Source organism: Artemia sp. Qi Xiang Cuo, chromosome 14 (assembly GCF_049724085.1).
Source record: "Artemia sp. Qi Xiang Cuo chromosome 14, ASM4972408v1, whole genome shotgun sequence".
Taxonomy (NCBI): Eukaryota; Metazoa; Arthropoda; class Branchiopoda; order Anostraca; family Artemiidae; genus Artemia; species Artemia sp. Qi Xiang Cuo.
Window position 1 is genome coordinate 63,336,915 of NC_142807.1, and position 20,851 is coordinate 63,357,765.

Genomic DNA, 20,851 nt, shown 5'->3' on the forward strand with positions numbered 1-20,851 from the left:
CTGCTCGGTTGAGATCTAATAGACCCATATGGGATGAGATTTAACGTCTCAGGTCTATAATCATGGTCGCAGCAACAGCTGCAACCTAGTAAAGAATACAATTAAGCAGCCGATATTCTCACCTGAAATAGCTGACAGAAGGAATTTGCTGCATCTCTTTAAGGGAAGAAGCTAAAGAGGGTTGGGGTCTGATAGACACCAACCCGACCAAAAGTGTATTTTTTACATTTTGGCATTCAGTAATACTTTAAAAACTTAACCAATTCTATGTTTGTAATGATGTCAAGAAAAATATAGAGTCCATTTGGATGCTGGGTCTACTGTAAAGCTTGAAGTGTTTCAACAAGCTTGTTTTACTCGTTTATGCTTTCTTGAGCATGCTCCAGAAACACTTTACGCGATAAATAAAAAGGTATAAAACTCTCAGTGTTTTTGCAAAAATTAGAGTTCAACATCGAGAGCTAGACCATCAAACATAGCGTCACATTTACTTCGCCTTAGAGATTCTGCTTGAGAAATGAAGCCAGATACCCTTGAGAAGGTTTGAGACCTCATGATAACCTCCAAGATGATTCAGAAGGTTGTTTACCACAAAATTGTTATGAATACTAACAACTGGTAACTTTACAATTTTCGTCTTTTTGATAAGTATAATTTCCTCAAAGCAGTTAACATTAGTGAAATGCATGCTTTTATTGACCTACTGTACCTGGCTGGTGTCTTCTAAGTTAGGGAACGAAACAAGGATTATGAGAGCCTTTTTGCTTCTGACATTTGCTTTTGGCTACCATGGGTTCCTTTTCATCGAGTGCCACCTGCGGTTCGATGACCATATTACTTTCAACCACTACCAAAGCCTTCTAGTACCAATATAGGAACTGCTAGAAACATTTATAAATAACCGCAAGGCAAATTACTCTACTGAAGAGCACCCATTAGTCAACAAGATGCAAGTGGGATTCTACGCCCGGTGCGGATTCAAAATGTACATTCCGTCGAAGCCAAACAAAAAGGAATAAAAAGTCAGTGATTAGCCGAAACAAATGCATTTTGCCTCTACATCGCATTCATACATGCCGGAAAAGAAACATCTCTGATCCAAAAGTCAAATGCCAATATTCCCACACAAAACGTCCTCACACTAGACGACCATGTCAGAGATACCAATTAGAATATTACAGGAGATAATTGGTAATCGTCTTTTCAGCTCACAGAAAAATTGGAGATGGACGTTTAACTTATGGTGGCATGCTGAAGAGGAACAAGGAAAAATCTATACCTACCTCATACCAAACATTAAAAGAGAACTCGTATCTTGCGTGTTCCGGTTCCAGGACCAAAACCTTTGGTGTCCTATGTACCAAAGAAAAAAAGAGCAGTTATCTTGTCTTTATCAATGCACTTTTCTGCATCTATTGACCAAGTACGGAAAGTCAGAGATGGCCACATTTTATAATGCTATTAAAAGTGACATTGAATCTCTTGATTAAAAAGGCTCAAACAGCAACAACAGTTGAAGAAGATTGCCGATGGGAGTTTGGAAAGCACTCCTAGACCTAGCAGGATTGAGTGTTGGAGTTCATCTGCGCTCTTCCAGCATCTAGGTGAATAATATTCCAAGGAGGAGCTCATTGACATCGGAAGGGTTCTTGTAGAAACTAACTTGAAGATTCGTGCTAACCTGTTGTATCTGCTTCATGAATTATGCAACTGTCAGGATGCTGTAAATCTGTTCGGAAATGCCTCATAGAATGTAGATTTCGGGTATGGATCAAAGAAAAGCTATTGCCAGGTCTATCTTCGAGAAAAAGACAGAAAATCGAAGCACACCTGCGAGGGATGGCAGAAAGCTATACGTCTCGACCGTGCAAGTTTTCCCTGTCCTTTATTAGCTCAAATCTTGTTTGATGCATGTTTTATATTCTTTTCTATGAATTTTAGGTGTTAATACAGGCTAGCTGAGAAATTTTCACTACTTTTTTGGCTAAAACACTTATATTTTGGGGTTTATCAGACCCACTCGAACGGTTACGCAACTTTTTTTCAACTCGACTGGAGTCTGAAAAACAATATAACACTAGAAAACATTTAGTAAAGATAATGGATCATAGCAGACACAAAGGCATTCTCTAAATTGTAAGATTTTTCTCTATAGTTGCTGTTTCGGAAGCCGGAGCTCGATTATGACGGAACTCCATCATGATTCTCCTTCTATTTATTATTTCCCTTTTTCACTTGTTTTCACATAATTTTCCTCTACTCCACGGATCTTCTTCATGATTTACTTTTTTGCAGTTGTTTTCACATAATTCTCCTATTTTCTATAACTCTCCACAATTTCTTATTCTCTATGGATCTCCTTCATGATTTACCTCCACTTTATGATTTCCTTTTTGTCAATTGTCTTCACAAATTCCCCCATTTTTGTGTACCAAAAAAAGGCGTTTCTAAGGAAGATTTTGAGCAAACTTCGAGCTTCGAACAAGAAAAAATAAATTCAAGCTTCGAGAATTCGAGCTTCGAAAAAATAGTTTGTATAAGATGTCAAACGTGAAATAAGGAGAGATTACTAGGAATGCAGAGATGAAACTTAAAACTAACAGAAAATAAAGTGAACAATGGAGCCAAGCTTAAAGCAAATAAAAATGGCTACAAATAAAGGTAATTTTGCCAAACGCCTTACAAGCCAACCCCCCTCCCTAAAAAAAGCCAGTGTCACCATTGCACTTTGTTGCAAACTAAAACGATTGCTTTAATTGGACTTGTATTCAGTCAATTAGTTTTTCATTATGTTTGGAAGGAACAGATTTGAAAGGAAAAAAAAGTGACAAAAATATGGTCTTTCTAGAAAAGTAAAATTAAACTAATTGCCACAAATGTTTTGTGTCGAGAAATTATACCAAAAATAAGTGCGGTGTTGCCACATTTGAAACCAACCAAAAAGTAAGACTTATATTTGAGCTTTACTGAATACTAAATATTTGGCCTGAACGTAAGTTTAACTTAGCCAATTGACTTTTTTCAAACATTTTAAAAGAAAGAATTTCAAAGAAAAAAAGATTTATACAAAATGTAGTATGTATCAGATTAATAAAATAAAATTGATTGCCACCAATATTTAGAAAAAAATAAATTCCAGGAACTGCAGTATTTAATTTTTATATTATAACGAAAAAAGAAAGAACTGTCAAAAAGAAATTATTTGTCGACAGTTGAATGCAAATGATCCTCTAGCCCTTTGACGAGTATCAGGGCCATATAGCAGACCTTGTCAGTAATTTGGTATTAACTTACGACATCTATGATACTCGTATTTGCCTGGCCGAAAACAATAAGAAAATGTGCATACTATTTTCAAATATAGAAGAACGAAAAAATTTCGTATATACAGCATTTCAAAAGTTTGAGATAAGGAAATCATGTACAAAAAGAAAGAAACGCTCATATTTTTAACTGCTATGATATTAGATAGTATTTTAAGCTGTATATTTTATACAGTATATTATATATATATATTAGAGTAGATATGTATTTTAAGCTCTCACCATAGTATCTGACAAAAAGACCGGAAAAATAATGAAGAAACGGTAAAAAGTACCAAAGCAAAAACAAGGAAAATCACAACAAGGGAAAAAGAGAGAACAACGCACATATTTCGGTCGAGACATACGCTTAGCTCTTCTCGGTGCAAAATTAAGAATAAAAAAAGACAAAAAAATACAGTTAAAAGTGATTTCCTCGAGCTTCCTCGTTATTTTCTTCGTGGCGTTTCTCCGTTTTGTCATGCTTGGCCACTGTGGCTTCGGAAATTATTTATAAGAAAAATGAAGGCTTACGTTAACGTTTGTCTAATTTCCTACTCACTCCAGCTGCATACTGAAGCATGGCAATAATTTTTTAATTATCAAAACATCGTAAAAATATTGCTACTCAAACATTCCAAACACAACAGATTCTAAAAATTCAAAACACCAATTTTGTACAGTAACAAAACAAAAGAAGTTGACAGAAGAAAGCTAAAAAAAAAAGATTTTGGCATCTAGATAGCAAAAGAGGAAAATATCATTACCATTAGGCCCAATGATACATCTGGCTAAGGACCAATTTTTCATCAGGAATGTATCATAGTCCAGAACAGCTGAGCGCTGTTTTTTTCTTTTATCGTGAAATTTTTTTTAGTACAAGCAATCACCATAAATTCTGTCAAAAAAAGGGAAAAAATAAAGGCTTCTGTTAACGTCAATCTAATTCCCTGATCACTGCAACCGTATGTTAAAGACTGGTAATAAATGTTTTTATCAACAAAATAGAGGTTGAACCCCACAACATTTCTTACTGGATATCAAAGATGTGTTAACAAAAAAGTATCAGAAACGCGTTTTTGATCAGCCAAAAACACAGTTTTAAATTAGATGGAATAGTTATGACTTGGCAAATATTTATTATTTAAGTTTAACCCGCGCTGGAGTGAAACTAATTCATTAGAGGCTATTCATTCATTAGAAAGTTTTGAACTCAAAAGACATTCGTTTTTCACCAGTTTAAGGTCTAGCTTACACCCCCCGGCCTCTCTCCACAAAAAAAAAATCTGGGAACTTTGATATTTCAATTAAAACCTAATTTTAATGAAGAAAAAAGGGAGGAAAAAAAAAAATTAAAGTTACCGTCTACGTCTATCTAATTCTCTGCTCGCTGCAGCTGCATGCTGAAGTCGGGCAATAAATCTTTCAATATCGTCAAAACACCGGTTTAACACAGCGACATCTCTTTCATACTTCTCGCTTGATGTCGAAGAAGCATCATCAGCACGATGATCTAGTAAATAAAAACAAAAATCAACTTTTTCACGAACAATAGCCTTCAGGAATACGCCAAAAATTTCAACTGGACAGGCCATGTAAACATTGGATTCTTCATGAAGAATAAAAAACATTCCATCTAAAAATTCTGTGCTGAGAAAAATATGCTGCCTAAACATCAGCATCAAAAATGGCGACCTAAATTTCCTGCAGCATTTGCTAAAATTTAGTACAGATGTTCACCACTAGGTTGGTGCCAAAATCTAATTGAAATGGTTTTGTTTTCCCAGTAAAGAACCCTGGATCGGAACAGGAAAATGAACAGGAAAATCTGGACAGGAAAACGATGGATTCGATTTTTACCAACAATAAAGAGTGATACTTGAAAAAAAGCGTGTTTCAAGCCCAAATGCTTATTCGTCCAGCCCATTCTTCAAAACTTTTTAGGAACGTCTCAAGACAATTTATCTTTCCTTATACTACAGGTGCAGGTGTGATCACTTTTTTTTTAGGCTTATTTGAAGGATAAAGGTAGTTCTAGATTACAGTTCCTATCAAGAACATAAATGGCGTGTAACAGTAGCAATTGTGGACAACAGTTCTATAGCTTTCAACAGTTTTGAAATTCTTCATTAATACATTCTTGGGGCCCCTGTTTTCACGCACTAGAAACAGGGTCTAGGAGCTTCTTTTTAATTAGAAGACTGTTTACTTTTTCCCAAAGGAAAAGTAGAAAAAAGTAGCTCATACTTTTTTCCAAGAAAAAATCAAATTAGTTCCAATAAAAAAAAATGCTGCGGAGGCTGTTGTAAATCATCTAAGGGTGCAAAAGCATATTTCCACACCACCAATTGCACCTACCTCTCCACCTTATTTCTGCCCAATGTGCGGAAATGCGGAAGATCATTTGATCTTTTTTTCGGTTTTTGTAAAGAATTAAAAGGACTGAGGCAGAAAATTGTTTCGGCATGGTTTGAAAGGAAGGAATAGATTGGTTTTATACTAAGTTTATATTATTATAATTATAATTGTTATAATTAGTAATTATAATTATTATAATTATGTTATATTATTTTATATTCCATAGGAACAAAGAATTTAGGAATGTTGGTAGGCAGGGATGTGGCACACAGGAACCATTTGAATGGAAGCTTGAGTTTAGACAAATAAAAATTACATACGACAGAAGGCAGAAAAACTAATATAAAGAAACATTTTTTTAGAACTCTTTTTTTAGTATGGAAATAGATATAGTCAATCATGATGACATGGCGCTTCGGAAAGCCGATGAAAATTGGCTAATAGTTCTCCAGAGAAATTGCGTACGGATCGTTCTGGGTACCCGGATGACTTACCGTATTTAAACAGTGTGCTGTACGAAAAGTGTGGTTCAATCCCACTTTCTAGGGCTATAATGAGAAAAAGGTTGAGATGGCTAAGGCACGTTCTGCGGATGAAGGATGATAGATTGCCGAAGATTGTCCTTTTCGGCGAACCGTCTAGGGTTAAACAGAGAACAGGTCAGCCACGGTTGGGGTGGGAGGAAGTCATAAAGACAGATTTGAGGGAATGGAACTTCCTGGTGTAAAGAGGGAGGCTTTGAATAGACTGGGATTGAAGAGCATGCGTAGCTGTATTGGCCTCAGGCGGCTTGGTACTAGGATGAGTTGTTAGTAGTAGTAACCATGATGACATTTTGCCAATTGAGGTTCTTTAATTCTCTTAAAATTTCAGAATGGTATAATGGAAAATTCAAACACATAATTCAATAGAAATCGTGGACTCGTTCAAATAAAATCTTGATTGTAAAAGCTTGACTTAGCAAATATATGGAAGAGGGAACAAAACGACACAACAATAAAATTCATGAGGGAAAAATGCTAGTACTAGTTGCTGGTTACTCCTTCCCTAGTAAAGTATAGGGAAGGAAACCCGTCGGTTTTATCGACGTTGCAACAAATGGGAGCCAGTTGTTCTTCTAACAAAAAATTCCCGTTCATTATAGCGTTTTCGCGTTTTTTTGGTGTTTACTTTACGTTCGTAATGTTGATTGGTCTTTAGCATGTCTCTTTTTGGCTGAGTAAACAATCAATACATTAACCACGGATTTTTACCCTCTTTCCTTGGATGTATTTAAAAGCAGAAAAGAAAACGCAGTATCTTGTGTTTATGTCGTTATACGCAATGAATATACGCTACTGAGCTAAGAAAATTTGACTGATTAGCTTAAAACTTAACCTTAACACACAACGAAATTTGATTCAGCCAACTTGAAAAAAAAAGTGAAAGTTAAATTTCTTTCAAACAAGTTTATAAGAGAAAAAGTGAGCGATAGACAAAATCGTTTGAATAATATGCATTCATCTTTTGAATCAAATTCATTCCTTTTAACTGACCTACTACTCATCATTAACTTTATTATCTGCGTTCAGGCATTGATACAAACTAAAATATTAATCATAAACAATAACTTATTAACGATAATAACAATAATGATATATAGACAATTATACATTAATAATATATAACAGTAACATATTAACTATCAATAATAACAACAATTAAATTCAACAATAAGCATTGAATTAATGTTACAAAATAACGGTACAATTTTAAACTATCATAATTAAGTATTAATCAACAGTTAAATTAAGTGTTAAACGTTTTTTCCATCCCTGCAGTAGAACTTGAAAAGACCTCAAAATGGTTATATCAACTTAGTTTTGATGGAATTATATCCTTGTTAAAACAAGAACCATGTAAGATTGATTTCAAGGGAGTTGTTACTCAACGCAATTTGAATGAGCATCAAGAAGTATCTCACTTTATATAATCGGTAAGTGTCCGTAACACCTAGCCAATTCCCGAGAGGTCATACAATAGGCAGCTGTAGCCAACATTCCTCTAGAATAATTTCAAAACAAGAGTTTAGTTTCCGATCTTCGTAGGATCATCATCAGCGTCATCTGATCATCACATCCTGTTTTGTCTCACGGATAAGGAACCGAGTTGAAACTTCCAGGAAAAACTTTGGGGGGGGGGGGGGGGTTGCGGTAAGAGGACATGGAATTTGATTTTTTCAGGGAAACGGGCAAGGGCAACATATTTTTCTTCGGTCTTCAAAAAAGAGTTTACGCGACGTTTTTTGTGCGTTCATTTTTCTTTTTTGTGCCTGCTGTCCGACATGCTCTTTGGCCTGTATTTAATAATATATGTCTAAAAAATATAAAAAATAAATAAAATATAATAAATTTATAATATACCTGTATCTAAAAACAGAATATGTAACATAGCTGCCAGATTTGGAAGGAAGTTAGTTTAACAACAAAAAAAAAAACAGGTATAATACCAGGAACAAAGTAGAAACAACCATTATTTGGTTAAAAATACTATTGATCCATGTCAAAAATGGCCCCGGAGGGATCTGACTGTCCTCAAATCATTTTCAACTCTTAAAATAGAACATTCGAACTTATGACTTCCAATCAAGTGATTGCACTCTGAAGTACGACCACCCATCCATACGAAGTGGTCAGGGGGAAAAAGAAATAATGTATTGCAGGTAATTGATTATTTACTTCGCCAGCATTTGAGCGCTGCCTCAGCTATACTGCCAGGGTTGCCACCCGGGGACAACGTATTAACTGCCAATGAATTAGTCAAGTTGTTGAAAACCTACAATTAAATTAGTAGAAATTTTAAAAAGCCTTTCAAAAATAAGCTTTGCATATATTTATGATTTTTTTACAGATTAAACGACGGATGTCACCATTACCAAATATCAGCTCCAAATATTGGACATCAAGTTTATGCACACTAAGACACGAAATAAAAATAATATAAAATAGATAGATATAAATTAAATAAAAATAAAATAAAATAAAAATAAAATAAATACAAAGAAAATAATGATAAAGTTAAAATAACTTTAAGGAATCAGATTCAGTTTTTGGATGTTGAATTTCTTAAAAAAAAATTGGTTTAAAAATTTGAACAGGTAATATTCGTATAATATGTCTCCCTGCAGTCGTTGCAATTAGCAGACTATCGTTAATGACAGCATTGGTATAATAGTTCTTGAAATAATTTGAAAGTGCATCGTACCCAATCGTCGACTTTTTTTTTCACAAAGAACTTTTTCCAATTCTGGATTAAGCGAGATGTAGGTTTTATTCTAAATAATGATTTTCAAAGGGAAAACTTTTTATTTATGTCCCTAACGTTACAGCTTAATACGTTTCACAGTACAAATTTAGGCAGCGAATTTCCACCAGTCCTGCAATTATTTTGTGGCTTAAGATCTCCGACACACACGAATATGACAAGCAAAAATCAACTACCTCCAGCCTGACCAAATGGGGGTACACTATCTCTTCCTGAGCCTGGTGGTTCTGGGGGCGGAGCGTTTGGAGGGGGCGGGATGCCACCCTTTTTGACACCGGTCATAAATCCCTTCATTTCTTCGACTAGAGCTGTTGCTTTAACTCTGACACACTATAAGAAAAGAAAAACAGAGTAATTAAAAGCAAAAGCATGAAAACAAAAATCGCATTATATAAATTATAATACGCAGCAGGGGGAGGAGCATTAATCCTCCCCTCTGTACACTAAATTTTCATAGTGTTTTAAAACTACCTATTGTTCCAATTCATTAGCTCCTGTCCTTGGAAAATCATTCTAAAAATAAATCTTTAAACATCGATATGGAAACTGCTACATTAGGGTTTCTGATATTTGAATACATTGTATGCATTACAATTGTACAATTATTGAACCACACAAAAAGTGCGGTTCAATACCGCTTTCTAAGGCTATAATGAGAGAAAGGTTGAGATGGCAAGGATACGTTCTGCGGATGAAGGATGGCAGATTGCCGAAGATTGTCCTTTTCCGCCAACCATCTAGGGCTAAACGCAAAGCAGGTCTACCGCGGTGGGAGGAAGTCATACTTTAAGAGAAATAGGAACTTCATGGGAGGGCTTAAAAAGGGAGGCTTAGAATAGGTTGGGATTGAGGAGGAACGTGCGTAGCTGTGTTGGCCTCAGGCGGCTTGGTGCTGAGATGAGTTGCTAGTAGTAGTAACTATGATGACATTTTGCCAATTGAGGTTGTTTAATCCTCTTAAAATTTCAGAATGGTACAATGGAAAATTCAAACACATGATTCAATAGAAATCGTGGACTTGTTCACTTGGCCTTATTCAATCGTGGATTTATCCATAATCCAATAGAAATTTAATAGAATCGTGTAACATCGCCTGGTCACCGTAACAGGGGCACGGCCATCTTTCTTTTCTTTTTGCCCTTAGCACCTAGAGGTGTTAATTTTTAAAATTAGCACCTCTGTCCCAGTCTTAGCTCTATTAACGTCCTCTATTCTCTTATTATTTACAAACAAAAGCCTCAGTTCTATTTAAATTGTCAAATATAGCTAGCTAGTAATATATATAAAATAAACATTTTTTTCCTATGTAAAAGTCAGATTTATGAATCGATTCTTGCGAAAACTGTTCATATTATCTAGATTTGTATCTAAAATAAATTCCTTTATCTATAAAATGTGTTGAATGTACTTTATTTCTTTTCCTGACGTCAAGAGACAACATTCTTTATGGCGTTGGATATTTACTTTTCCCGTACCAATCCATTTTGTCCAAATTATGAAGTGAATTGTAAAGAGAGATTGAGTTTTATTTTTGTAAATAAAAAGTAAATAAAATAAAATTTTATTTTAGTAACACTGAACTCAAGAAAGATTTGTTCAGGTTTTTAGCAAAAAACTAGATTTCATCATGGTTGTGCCTTCCACCATTACCTCGTAAAAGAATGAACTCTGGCCGATTGTAACCGAAAATTTAAAAAGGCGTTTGAAAGAAAAAACATTTAATTGAGGAAAAATCCATTTAGAGTTAATTCAGGAATAGTACGTAATATTTCGATTAATCTTAATAATAAGAGCTTGTTGCAAAAACAAATTTATGAAAATTTTGAAAAATAGCCTGAAAACCTTTTGAAAGTACGTCAGATCAAAATGAAAACTGCACCATTAGAACCACAAAATTTATAAACATTATAATAAATGTTATCCGCTTAATAGCTTAACCTTGGAATATATGGAATTGGTTGCAAACATACAAAAGAAAATAAATGCCCTAAAAGTAATTACCTTTACGTAATTCGTCTTAATTTCTCACATGCCCGAGTAATTTGACCCTAAAAACTATTCCCTGGCTAAGTCAATTTCGCCAAAAAAAAGGAGAAAAAAACGTAACATTTGGAACATGCTAGCACTGGATCAACCCTGGGGCACAACAATAAATCATGGAAACTTTTACAAATATCAAATAATAAAATGCAGGAAAAATAAGGTTCAATCCCACTTCTAGGACTATAAAGAAAGACATTTAAGATGATATATATGGGATAAATCGTATTTTCTTTCGAGGATCCATCTGGGGCGCAAAGAAAAGCCCTGTGATTACACTTTTGGTATAGATAATAGGATAGCTTGTTACAAGAAGAAAATTATTTGTTTTAATAATTTAAGCTAAAACTAAAAATGTTTTCATTATATATTGTGGATTTATATTTTAAGACATATACATTTGGATATACTGTTTTAGTTTTATAGCTAGAGCTAAGATTAGAATACTAGAAGCCATGGCAATGACAGTGGTCAAGAATGGTTCGGAAAAATGGGCGCTTCGAAAAGCTGAGGAAGATATGTTAATTATTTTCCAGAGGAAAACGTTTAATGTCTAACGTTTAAATGTTGAAATATCTACGAAGGGTCTTTAGTATTCGTTTGACCGACCATATATCAGACAATAAGTGTGACAAAGCGTGGTTCAATCCCACTTTCTAGGGCTATAATGAAAGAAATGCTAAGATGGCTAAAGGTTATATTTATGAATGAAGAATGAAAAGTTGCCAAAAATGGTGTAATTTAGCCATCGATCTGGGGCTAAACGAAAAGTAGGACGTCAATGAAAGGGATGAGGGAAGGTTATAACAAAGAATTTAAAGAAGCGGGAACTTCAATCCCACTTTCTAGGGCTATAATGAAAGAAATGCTAAGATGGCTAAAGGTTATATTTATGAATGAAGAATGAAAAGTTGCCAAAAATGGTGTAATTTAGCCATCGATCTGGGGCTAAACGAAAAGTAGGACGTCAATGAAAGGGATGAGGGAAGGTTATAACAAAGAATTTAAAGAAGCGGGAACTTCACGGAAATGAGTAAAGAGCGAAGCTTTGTTGTTGAGAAGGACCATACACAGCTATGTTGGCCTCAGGCGGCTTAGTGCTACAATAAGCTTTTAGTAGCAGCAGAAGTTAAAATTCAAAGGGTCACAAAATGTTACGTATGAATGATATTGTGCTCTTTATGTAAAACAAAATGTCCAAATAATAAAGTGAAATTACATGTGACAAGAGATCAACTTTGGAAAAAAAAAAAATTCTTCTGTCTTTATGGTAAGCTTGGGCGATATGGTAAAACAATTTTTCAGTCTGAAAAAAAAAAACAGTATAGAGTTCACGAAATCTTTGTAGTCAGAATATGAAATAAAGATGAAAAAAGAAAGAAAAACACGCTTTTATTTACGACAGAATACGATGAAAATAAAACCACTCATTGTACAAACAATCATAAAAGGCCGAATATTTCGCCTTCCCATTCGGAGGCCTTTATCACCAGGGAAAAATAAGCAAAATAAAATAGATCCAACCAGTTAAAGCCAGTCTCCATTTGGCAGATTCTGCAAATCTGCACCACCAATCTGCAAATTTTATTTCAATGGAGACTTTTTTTTCCGGCTCCGTATTGGCAGTTTGCAGATACGGCAACCTTCGACGTTGCTTTTCCTGCAATAAGGCGGAATGGCAGAATCCGCCAAATGGAGACTGGCTTTTAGCAAATAGTAGAAATGCCATGAAAGAAACCCACATACATGCTACGCAAAAAAAAGAACGAAAATCACAACTGATAAAGCATAGCTGTTGTTTTGCTATATTAACTTGTTTAAACTTTTTTTGCTCTTTCTTTCGCGGTGGTAAATTCTTCCAGATATGAAGCTAAAACATTCAAACTTTCATTAGTAACTAAAGGTTTTAAAAAACAAGTTTTTTCAGCTGAAATTAAGGAGTAACATTAAAACTTAAAACGAATATAAATTGTTCCGTATATGAGAGGGGGCTAATCATTCCTCAACCCTTGCTCTTTACGCTAAGTTCTTTAAGAATACTCCTCATTCAGATTAAACAGCCCTTGTGTTTGAACAGTCTTTTTTAAAGAATTGTGACCAAAATGCAAACTTTAGCGTAAAGAGCGAGGATTGAGAAAGGGGCAGTCCTCTAATATACGGAATGAATTCTGTTCATTATGATTTTTAATGTTGCTCGTTATTTTCAGATGAAATAACTTGTTTTTTAAATTTAATTTCTGACCGTTTTCAAATCATGCTAGGAAAACCCCTTCTCTCCCCTCTCCATGAAAAAAAGTTCCCCTGTCCTCCCCACAGGAAATTCTCACGGTAGAAAATCCCTCTCCTCCCCAAAAAATTACCCTCCAAAAAACATCCAAATATTCCCAATAACCAATACTGTACACGAACCATTGGTTTATTGAAAACGAATTATATTACGAATATTTTCTTTGTACTTACAGCATCGAAAATAAAAATTTCAATGAAATAAAATCTTGAACTGCTGAGATTTCAGCAATTAATACATTTCATATCAAATGTTCAGTTTAGTTTTATGAGTCATTTTCAAGGAATGTTCATGACAAATATAGTTGTCAATAAAGCACAAATGACGCAATAGGCATTATACTTTTACAGTTAGGGAAGGGAGTAGTAGCCATTTTAAGCTTGATTTGCGCATTCAATTTATGTTTACTCATTTTAAGATTTATTTATCCATTTATATTAGAGCCTGTTGTATGTTTGTTCGCTATGATTGTTTATTTAATTTATGTTCGTTTCGGGTTTCAAATATTCCTTAATAGTAATTGCTGGTCGTTTTGAGCTTGAATTTTTATAGGAATTTATACCCGCAGATCTTAAGTTTAATATGAACTTAACTTTACTTTGAAAAACTTCTTTTTCGGAAACTTTTTTTTTATTCCTGTTCGTTTTTGATTACCAAAGTTTCAAGATTTTCAATATTCCCCATTTGAAAATCACGTTTTTTTTTCAACATTACAGTTTCTAAGTTCAACATCCCCCTCAAGATTCCCTGAAAGTAGCCTCAAATAGATATAGTAGCAGTTGCAAGCAGTCACAGTTGTCAGTTGTTGCAGTTGGAAGTTGTCACAGTTGCAGTCACAATTAGTCTCATTTGCAGCCGCAGTAGTAGCAGTGGCCTTGAAAGTTTAAAGTTAATACCCTTACCTGTTCCTAAGATATTGCAGATAGATCCTTTTGATAACTTGGATAAAGATAGTTTCTTTTGATTTCGCTCAACAAATCCTTCTATATTTCCCGAAATTTTGCCGTAATTCCCTTAGCTATTTTGACACATCCAGGATCAAACATACCTCCCGTTCCTAGTGATAAATTCTGCATGTAAAAAATCCACAATTCCATGAATTATGTTCCTTATCCTGGGGGCTGCGGGGTCATGGCACCCCCAAAGGCTTAGCTATTAGATATTGTGACTGTTTTGAATAAAATGGCTTTTAAGATCTCTATCAATGTTAAGGAGAGACTTAATTATAAATAAAAGTTCCAGTATTAACCTAAAGTGCAAATTGAAAAATAACGAAGCCATAGCACCACACACATTGCATTTGATTAAATTCTAAGCTTACCAGTAATCATAAGATAAGCAGAGTTCAACAAGACACAGTTTAAAGTGATAAAAACCTTTAAAGAGTTCAAGCATTCAAAGCGTCTTTAGAGGTTTTATTAAATAAAAAACAAAAAACTTTTTTAAACGAAAGTAAAGAGCGACATAAAAGCTTAAAACCAATAGAAACTATTCTATCAATGTTAAGGAGAGACTTAATTATAAATAAAAGTTCCAGTATTAACCTAAAGTGCAAATTGAAAAATAACGAAGCCATAGCACCACACACATTGCATTTGATTAAATTCTAAGCTTACCAGTAATCATAAGATAAGCAGAGTTCAACAAGACACAGTTTAAAGTGATAAAAACCTTTAAAGAGTTCAAGCATTCAAAGCGTCTTTAGAGGTTTTATTAAATAAAAAACAAAAAACTTTTTTAAACGAAAGTAAAGAGCGACATAAAAGCTTAAAACCAATAGAAACTATTCTGTATATGAGGGTGTATCGCTGCCTTAATAAGGTTTTATAACAGTGGCTGAACTGGTAGCTACAACCTAGTAAAAGACGAACCTCGGTCGATAGTAGCTTATCTATCAACAAGTGAAATGACATCATTTTTATACAATTCTAAAAAAGGCTTATGCCACATTTGCCTCTCACTCACTCGGACTATCTGTCTTGGCTTTTTCTACAATTAAGCCATGGCTTGATGCCCGCAACTACTTGATTTTAATTACTACTTGACTTTGATTTAAATAGTAACCCAAAATTAATTATTTTGAAACCAAACCGGATCACAATAAAAAGTACACTTTTGCATGGGAAGCACTATATGTCCTCCTATTTTGTTTTTTCCTTCTCAGCTGCAACCAGGGCACTCGAACATAATGCCTTACTAAAAGCAGTCATGAGTGTAGCAAATGATGTTAAGCCTTTTAATCCCGACTGTCTTTTAAATTATTTGAACTGCAAATATCATTAGCTACATTCGTTTTCGCCATTCGTCGTTCTTAGTTCAACTAAGATATCCTCGGTTTTACTCTTATATTGCGTTTTATTTCGCTGTTCTAAAAACGTCGTTATAACCGAAAAAAAAAACGCCTTATAAGCCTTAACCAGATAGAATTTCAACCAAAGATGGAATTTTAATCAGCTAGATAGAATTTCAACCACAATGAAAAAGGAAAGGATACTTTTGGTTGCAACAAGAGAAGCATTGGACTATAAGAGTTTCTAGCGGAGGAAAGTGACTCTGACAATGAAATCCAGCCGGAACGTTAAACAAATCAATGCACTGGTTGGCACTTGATTCTTGCATGGTTTTCGATTTTAGAACTTGGCGCTCAAAGGTAAAACTAAAGTAGTGAAAAGGAGTAGTGAAGCCGAGGTTTTACAAACGAAGGTTTTATTGGTAAAACGGAGGATTGAATTTTGATATAACGGCGAAAACAAACGCAGCAATTGATCCAAGCAAATAGCTAACAATAAGTTCTTCCATTCTTAAATCACTGCAAAAAAAAATGCTTTTTATCCTATTCCAATTGCCCTCGTACTTCAGTAGTCGTTCTCAGATCGTTGAAGACGAAAACTCAAACTTTAGCGTAAGAAGGGGAGAATCAAGTAAGAGACATCTCTGCTCATACACGGCAGGGAGTAGTGTCTCTTCGTTATATTGAGTTTGAACGTCGCTCTTTACTTTCATTTGAAAAAACTTGTTCTTTTTATTTAATTCCTGTTCGATTTTAATACCATTAACAGTACCCTAAATATGATGTTTACAAAGGACCAGTGACCTAAGATAAAGTTGCCCTAAATGGAAGGAGGGTTACTAAGTTTAACTTTTGCGAGTAATTCTTCGAAGAAAAAAAAACACTGTTTAGTGTTTTTTTGGGGGAGAATAATCTATCCTCTCTACAACAAGAAAGGAGCTTTTGCCCCTTCAGGACCCTATATATACTATATATTATTTATTTTTTATTTATAATCCTATTTAATTTTCTTCTTTTTTTCGAATATACACAAACAAAATCTGTTATACATGATACATAATAAATATAATATATATTACATAAACGTGTTAAATTTGTGAGGAATCTTTTAGTACTTTCGAATGTTCACTTACTTTGAAAATATAATCAGTATATGCACTTCGGATGACTTCCCTTCTTTTACACTCCCCCTCCCAATTTTTGGCAAAACCACACCTTCATATAGGCTACAAGACGACATTACACACAAAAAACGTCATATTTGGTAGGTTACAGCCGAAAATGACGTATCTATTCACGACATCATTCGCGTCATAATATAGAGCCCATATGTTCCATTTAAAAGTTTATCAAGTATACATGCTTCATGCAACCAGTGGCGGTTTTAAGAGGGGACAGAGGGGGCACTTGTACCAAGCACAGAAATTTTAGGCATAAAATTTCAAATAAATAATCTAACGGTTATAATCATTTTGTATTTTTTTTGGAAATTTTATTTTTATTAAAATAAACTGGAGGGCATAGTTGGCAAAATTTTGTCAATAAATGAAAGTTTTGTTAAAATGTGGTCTGAAATTTTTTCGAAGACAGGGGAGGGCGCTAATCAAGATTTTGCCCCGGGCGCAAGAGGGCCAGACCCAAAACTGTATGCTTTGCAATAACACTTGCAAATATTGTAATAACATTTTAATTTATTCCACCGAATGGACTGTAAATATTTTAAATGGATGTATGGTTTCTGGAGACAAAATTTATGCTGAAATTCAAGCAAAAGGACTTAGACATACCTTGCAACAAGGATGGAATGAAGGAAAATTCAAAGAATAAGGAATTACCAGTCTCGAAACTAAGGATTATCGGTAACAATTTCTGTCTATTCTCTCTCGCTTCAGGCTCCACATTTCTTCATTTTTTACCTGCGTTTATCTTTGCTTGTATGTCGATGTGTTTCTGTGTCAATGTCATGATGATAAAATCGCGAGACTAAACATTCGAAATTTACTCGTTAACGAGTTAATTTGACTATGGAATCGTTGAAAGAGGACAACTTCCATCAATTTTCTGTTGGGTATTGTTCAGAGCATTAAACGGAAGGACGTATAAGCGATCAAGTATCTGGGTTAGGAACTTTTTACAAAGGGTCAATTATATGTTGCATTCCGCAGATTCCGATCTTTAGAAGAAATGTGAATTGAAGAACTGGACTGTGAGAAGCTTGCAGGAAAGATACCCTGAAGCAAGGATTCAATAAAATGAGTTAATTAACAAGACTATGTCTCATTAATTCACTTCGCTCATTATTATAACTAACTTGTTTTTATTGCATCCGCAGTCGCAGCAATAGTAATTGTAGTAGTAGTAGTGATATTCACATGGTGTCTTTGGTTAGTTCAACACCCCCCTCAATATGACCTGAAAGTTTCAACTTAATACCCTAATCGTCTTTTCCTGAAACTTTTCTGATACACTCTTTTGACAACCTACATAGACATAGTTCATTTTGATGCAGTTCAACATCTTCTCGCCATGCCCTGGACGCTTTCATTCATGAGAAATTGCAGAGTTAGACAATTTAGCATTAAAAAAGCACTTTTTGAGGCTTCAGGCACTCCCCCTTCCCCAACTCACAGTTTCAATGGGCCTTTCCAGAATAGCTGAATCGCAATTATATACCGCTGTAGGCTGCATAATTATATCAGACGTCAAATTTATCAGCTTAGTTCAACAAAGCTTAACAATATTTGTCTTTACTAACCGTTTATTCTGTTAAATCGACCTTTACGAACGAATAAACCAAAGCGCGACGCTACTGTCTCTGCGGCTTGAGGCTCAATTTATAGTTTTGGTCATTTTCAATAAACTCTCATTGTTATAATTTTCAATCGACAGCTTTTCGGCCCTTTTTTCAAACAAAATTATTGGCTTCCTGCCACAAAATGGAAGGAAACGCCACTTGGCTGAGGCACAATCTCTTTCACTACTTAAAAGGAGCCCCAGAACTTTCAATTTCAGTTCGAACGACCTCTCTCTATTCTAGGGCCATTGGATCATTACGATCACCCCTAACAAAAAAAAAAGAAGAAGAAATAAACATGACTCCGTTATCACCTTTCTCGGGAAAAAGAATTACACAAATTCGCATTATTGAAGACATTGGCTTGAAAGCTCTGCAGTACGAAGCACCGATATGCTCAACCTAATGGTGTAATTTTCATCAACCCCTTATTGGGGGTATCTTTCAACTTCTTCAAAAACAGGTTAATATTTTCAGATAATTTCTTATCTGAGATAATATTCTCAGATAAAATTTCTAGATATTTTCCTCTATATGATCAGATTGGCAAATGGGATATCTTAATTAACTTCATTAATGCTGCTTAACTGTAACACAGAAAAGAACACCAAAATCTCTAAGCCCATTTGGCAATCTGATCTTATAGAGGAAAAATACGTAGAGATTTTGGTGTTCTTTTCTGTGTTACAGTTGAGCAGTATTGAGGAAGTTTATTAAGATATCCCATTTGCCAATGTGATATTATAGAGGAAAATATCTAGAGCTTTTAGTGTTCTTTTCTGTGCTACAGTTAAGCAGTATTGAGGAAGTTTAATAAGATGTGAGTTATAGTAATTATTCTACGCCTCAATTATACGCCTCAAGTTATTATTCTTGTGGCTGATAGTAATCTTATCAGTAAGAGCTTATTCTAGACATTACAGGATTAAAATTCTAATTGAAATGTTTTTCTTTCAGCAAACTTTGCTCTTCAAATGGAATGGTTTGTTGTGCAAAGGCAAACTTTCAACTGCTATTTAGATAGAGTCAAATTTATTCAAAAATATCAAAACATAAATCCTTTCCAACTTTGAAATTCAAGTTTGATTCATAGAAACTTAAATCCAAGAAACTTAAGACGTTGCAACGTTTACCGTTTAGGAATTTTGAGCATCTGCTTTTATGTTTTAACAATGTTGCCAAATATTTTTTTTTGCCAAACACTGGAGGTCATCAGTATGCACAAGAGAGGCAACCAACATAAGGGCCAAAATACCTACCCCTTTTAAAAATTGCAACAAACCCACTCTAATCATTTGGAAAAAAATAACCAATACTCTAGATTAATTATGCAAAACTGTAAGGGACCTAAAGAGTGCAGCGAGCCACAGCTCTCTTGGCCAGCACAATATGCTTCACAACCCGAATACTTCATCCCGCATACATAGTCCTTCCGTTTTTGAAACAGTTATTGTGGCATAAAATTAATTTTTAGAGGCCACTCTTCGCAGAAACCCTAAGCTTTAAATGAAACTTAAACTGTAGTGGCCAAATTAAATATATTCTAAATAGTATTTTATATTTACTCTTCTATTGTTATAAAAATGCTGATAATCCATACAGGTTTCACTTTCAAAGGGGAGGGGGAGTCAGAGGATACAATCCGAACCAAAACTGAAGGACCTCAAAAATAAAACGAATCCCAAAGCTCCATACAATTCCGGTCTAGCAAATCAAACATCAAGGACTTGTCTACGTCCCGTTCAGTCTATGAAAAAAACATACCGTAAGTAACAATTAAACAATATGTAATAATGTGATTAATGAGTTTCGTGATCAGTTTGTCCAGTAATTTATCTTCTCACTATGATGGCAACCGTACCTAAGCCCATGCTTTTTTTTCCACCTCCCCGTGGCCGTACACAGGAGAAGAAAAAAAAACAGAAGAAAACAATAGAGATGAAGCACAAGAAGGAGAGAAGTTAGTTGATAAAGATTACCTGAAAAATATGCATTTCTGGAGGATTTTGCGTCACCGGGTCCTCTCCAACAATAAAAACAAAAATATTGTCATATATCTCTTTTGGATCACTGCTAGTAAAGGCTGTTGGATCCCTTATTAAGTGAATTGGAAACTTTTCAATTATTTCCTGGAAAGAAAAATGGCATTCAAATTTCCAGAACTGTAATGCAGTATAACATCAATCACTCATATTTCAAAGGTACCTCTGCATACGGAGTATTGAGAGAGTCCCTGAATATTTGTCCGAGGACACTCTATTTAGTAAACTTGCAGAATACATACTAAAATTAAGGTTGGAGAGCAAAAGTATAGGGGTGCCAGTTCACGAAAATGTGGAAAGGAGTGGGCAAAGTCTTTATTTCTAATAAAAATACAAAAAAGATGTTTTTCGCAGTCCAGATAGCTTGACTCACTTGACTCAGGTCTCCTGCCGGGCGCTACTCGGCGTAGATTGATGTCTGCCTCCTCAATCTGC

At 34.7% G+C, this 20,851-nt stretch overlaps 1 protein-coding gene across 1 annotated transcript in view; it reads right to left on the bottom strand.

The window, feature by feature from the left end:
* The window catches only part of LOC148944743 (epidermal growth factor receptor kinase substrate 8-like), a 107,702-nt gene that overhangs the window by 68,606 nt on the left and 18,245 nt on the right, over nucleotides 1-20,851 (bottom strand). Inside the window, exons 3-5 of the mRNA XM_089100491.1 lie at nucleotides 20,354-20,503; nucleotides 9,140-9,293; nucleotides 4,665-4,815 (exon numbers count right to left, since the gene is read on the bottom strand). Of these exons, the coding sequence (XP_088956617.1) occupies nucleotides 4,665-4,815; nucleotides 9,140-9,293; nucleotides 20,354-20,503 (455 nt within the window). The remainder of the gene's footprint in view (nucleotides 1-4,664; nucleotides 4,816-9,139; nucleotides 9,294-20,353; nucleotides 20,504-20,851) is intronic.